This window comes from Ailuropoda melanoleuca, unplaced genomic scaffold (genome assembly GCF_002007445.2).
Source record: "Ailuropoda melanoleuca isolate Jingjing unplaced genomic scaffold, ASM200744v2 unplaced-scaffold7635, whole genome shotgun sequence".
Classification (NCBI taxonomy): domain Eukaryota; kingdom Metazoa; phylum Chordata; class Mammalia; order Carnivora; family Ursidae; genus Ailuropoda; species Ailuropoda melanoleuca.
Genome location: NW_023252003.1, coordinates 1 through 2789, shown reverse-complemented (window position 1 = coordinate 2789; position 2789 = coordinate 1). Strand labels below are relative to the sequence as shown.

The 2789-nt window shown below is 51.1% G+C and overlaps 1 protein-coding gene across 2 annotated transcripts; it reads left to right on the top strand.

Annotated features, from left to right (window-relative positions):
* The first annotated feature begins 666 nt into the window (after positions 1–666).
* LOC117800741 (butyrophilin-like protein 10) lies at positions 667–2779 on the top strand. Of its 2 annotated transcripts, none has more exons than XM_034653303.1 (3): positions 667–913; positions 1749–1847; positions 2066–2779. In XM_034653303.1, the coding sequence occupies exons 2-3, from the start codon at positions 1754–1756 to the stop codon at positions 2473–2475; spliced, it is 504 nt and encodes a 167-aa protein (XP_034509194.1). In that variant the 5' UTR covers positions 667–913; positions 1749–1753; the 3' UTR covers positions 2476–2779. The 2 variants fall into 2 exon arrangements, with proteins under 2 accessions (XP_034509194.1, XP_034509193.1); XM_034653302.1 differs by having other exon boundaries at positions 672–913; positions 1752–1847.
* The last annotated feature ends 10 nt before the right edge of the window (positions 2780–2789 follow it).

The following is a 2789-nucleotide window of genomic DNA, read 5'->3' as shown; positions in this document are numbered from 1 at the left end:
GGAGCAACTCCCTCACCAACTAGTTCCCGCTACCTAGGGGAATGCAGGTGAGGGTTTGGGTTGGCAGCCCATGTGTGAGCACCAAGTTTGGAAAGAGAAGCACAAACCTTCATTCCATAACATTTTGCCAAACTAAATTAAACACCTCACCACCAAGAAGGCCGTGCAGCTTTCTCTATACCTCTGTATAGGGAAACTCTCCCAGAAAATGTCTAGACCTTTGAGTCAACAAGAGGGAAGAGCAGGCATGGTTTAGTCAAGTGTCTTACTCAGGGAAGGAGTACATGAGGTGAGTGCTCTGGACCTGGCCCAAGTCAGCCCCCAGTGAAGACAGACTGCCATGGCCACAGAGAGGAAGGGGGAGGTTGCCGAGTTCCTCCATAGGAGTCTCCAGGGGAAGTGCCAGAAATTGGCCAACTTCAACCTGATCATGAGAAACTTTCCCAAAGAAAATAGCCCAGCTTGTCAAGGACTGGAGGTGTTTTGATAAGGGAGCAACTTTATCTGAATCCCCCAGCTTCTGCCCTTGGCCTAGATCCCAGCACTCAAGAGCTGTATCTCCCACCCAAGGCTCCGTGGGCCACCTTGCTTGATCCCCTCTCTCCCCTTATCTCCTACTACCAGGGTCTTGTTCCTCACAGTCAGTGTGTTCACTTCTGTTGACCACACCCTGTAGGAAGTGCTTAGTTTATATATTTTTTATTCTTGTTGCAACTGCAAAATAGGAGCAGTTGGTATTTTTACAATAAGTAGTAGGAGGACTGTACAGAAACTGGGACACACAGCTGCTCCTCTAGCCAAACACAGCCTGAAGAACTGTTTTATGCCCCACCTGGGACTTACATAGAACTAAACTGATTCCCTCAAGGCCACCAGGAGCTTCCCGGGAAGGCTACAGCTGGACTTGGGCCAGGTGAGTGTTTTCTACTTTAAGGGCACTCGTGTATGTCTTTACTTTCTACACACACCCTGTCCCTATTCTTGAGTGACAGGGAGACCCCATGGGCCTTCACCAAACGAAGGCAAGCATCGAGGAGGATGAGAGCATCTGCCAACATGCTTCCTTGTACTTTATGGAAACACCACACCTGCAAGGCTCTGCTGGGTGAAATCACCCAGAACGTGGCAGATGAATCTCAGAACATGTGTCCTTGAAACTGAATTCACCATAAATAGTAAAGCTTAGGTGTGTCTTAGCTTCAGGCCACCACAGCGAAGGAGCCCTAGGGCTCATTGCCCTCCCCTTCCAACTGCACAGGTTTCCTTGGGAGCAACAGGGTCAAGAGGGCTTGAAGGGCGGGACAGATGGAGTCCTGACCTTGGATTCACTAAGTCAGAGGTGTGTTTTCTCCCCCAGCGCTCTCTGTGCTCATGATAGAACAGAGCCAGGATCAGGCAGTACTCTTACACCAGTACGTGATGAGATGGAGTCCACTCGCTGGAGGATGTGTCTGAGTCATTCTGTGGACAGATGAGGATAAGAGAAATGATATCCAAGAGTAGATGGACACAGCACCAGGTGGAGACAGCTGCTGTCTCTCCAGCTCCAGGACGAATAACTTGTGTGGGAGTGAGAGGGGCCAAGATAGTGAAGAGCGACCTTTCCCTCCCCTGGCCATGTTTTCTCCACTGCCGTTAGCCTTCTGGTGGTGTCTTACCTCCCACCAAACAGAAAAACAGAGCATACGAAAGAGGGACAGACAGAGAAAGAGACAGAAATTAACTCAGCCTCTGATGTCTGTGCCCAGCAGGGATGACAAATGCACATGATCCAGTCAACTTTCCACCCAACTGCTCCCTTGTCTTCATTATCCTGCAGCTCCTGTCCTGCAGCATCCCTGCAAAAGGTAGGAGAGCTCCCCCCACCCCATGCTAGGAGGATGCCCCCCATATGGAGAGGAATGCCAGAGGGGAATGCCAGAGGAGGCTGAGCTGGCACCTTCCAACGCCAGCCATCAGCCAAGGATCCAAGCCGTCCTTTCCAGGAGAACGTGGGTCTGGGCGAGAGGGCCCCTTGTCTCCTCACACCCAGCCTAACCATGGCTTTCCGATCTGCTCTCCTAAGGGAAAGCTGATTTCTCCGTCTGTGGGCCTGGCAAAGCCGTTCTGGCTGTGCTGGGGGAGAATGTGGAGCTACCATGTCATCTGTCCCTCAATATCAGTGCCAAGGACATGGAGCTTCGGTGGTACAGGGACCAGCCATCTCAAGTCGTGCACCTGCACAAGAATGGCACAGACGTGAAGGAAGAACAGATGAGGGAGTACCAGGGAAGGACCACCTTCCTGAGTGCTAGGCTGGACCAGGGAAAAGCCACAGTGAAGATACACAATGTCACAGTTTTTGATAACGGGACCTTCCACTGCAACTTCAAAGATGGCACCGTGTCCGCAGAGGCCAGGCTGTTGCTGACAGTGGCAGGTAAGGGCAAGCTGCTGGGGCTCATGGTCTCCCCCAGAGCTTCTCCCCAAAGCTGATGCCCAGTGCAGATCATCCTATTATGGCCCAAGCCTGAGCACGTCCCACAAATGCAGTAACATATTTTCACCAGGGGCAGTGATTCTTGGGAAACGCAGTTCAGGACACCGGACTTTGTTTTCTAAGTTTGCTTCTCTCCCTTTCCTGAGCCAATCTGCAAAGAGGGGAGCAGAGGTAGAGAGGGAAGGACAGAAGCAGAAAGAGAGACAGAGAAAAGAAACTAATTTTGCAGTATAGGAAAGATTTTTGATGTTCCTGGGCCTTTTCTGTTTTGTCCTGTGCTTTCTGGGAACAAGGGTAATAGATGGCATAT

Excerpts from the sequence above, each read along its gene's own strand:
- LOC117800741 (XM_034653303.1), top strand. The coding sequence starts at position 1,754 with ATGACAAATGCACATGATCCAGTCAACTTTCCACCCAACTGCTCCCTT. Across the intron at positions 1,848-2,065 it reads CTGCAGCATCCCTGCAAAAG|GGAAAGCTGATTTCTCCGTC; the intron begins GTAGGAGAGCTC and ends TGCTCTCCTAAG.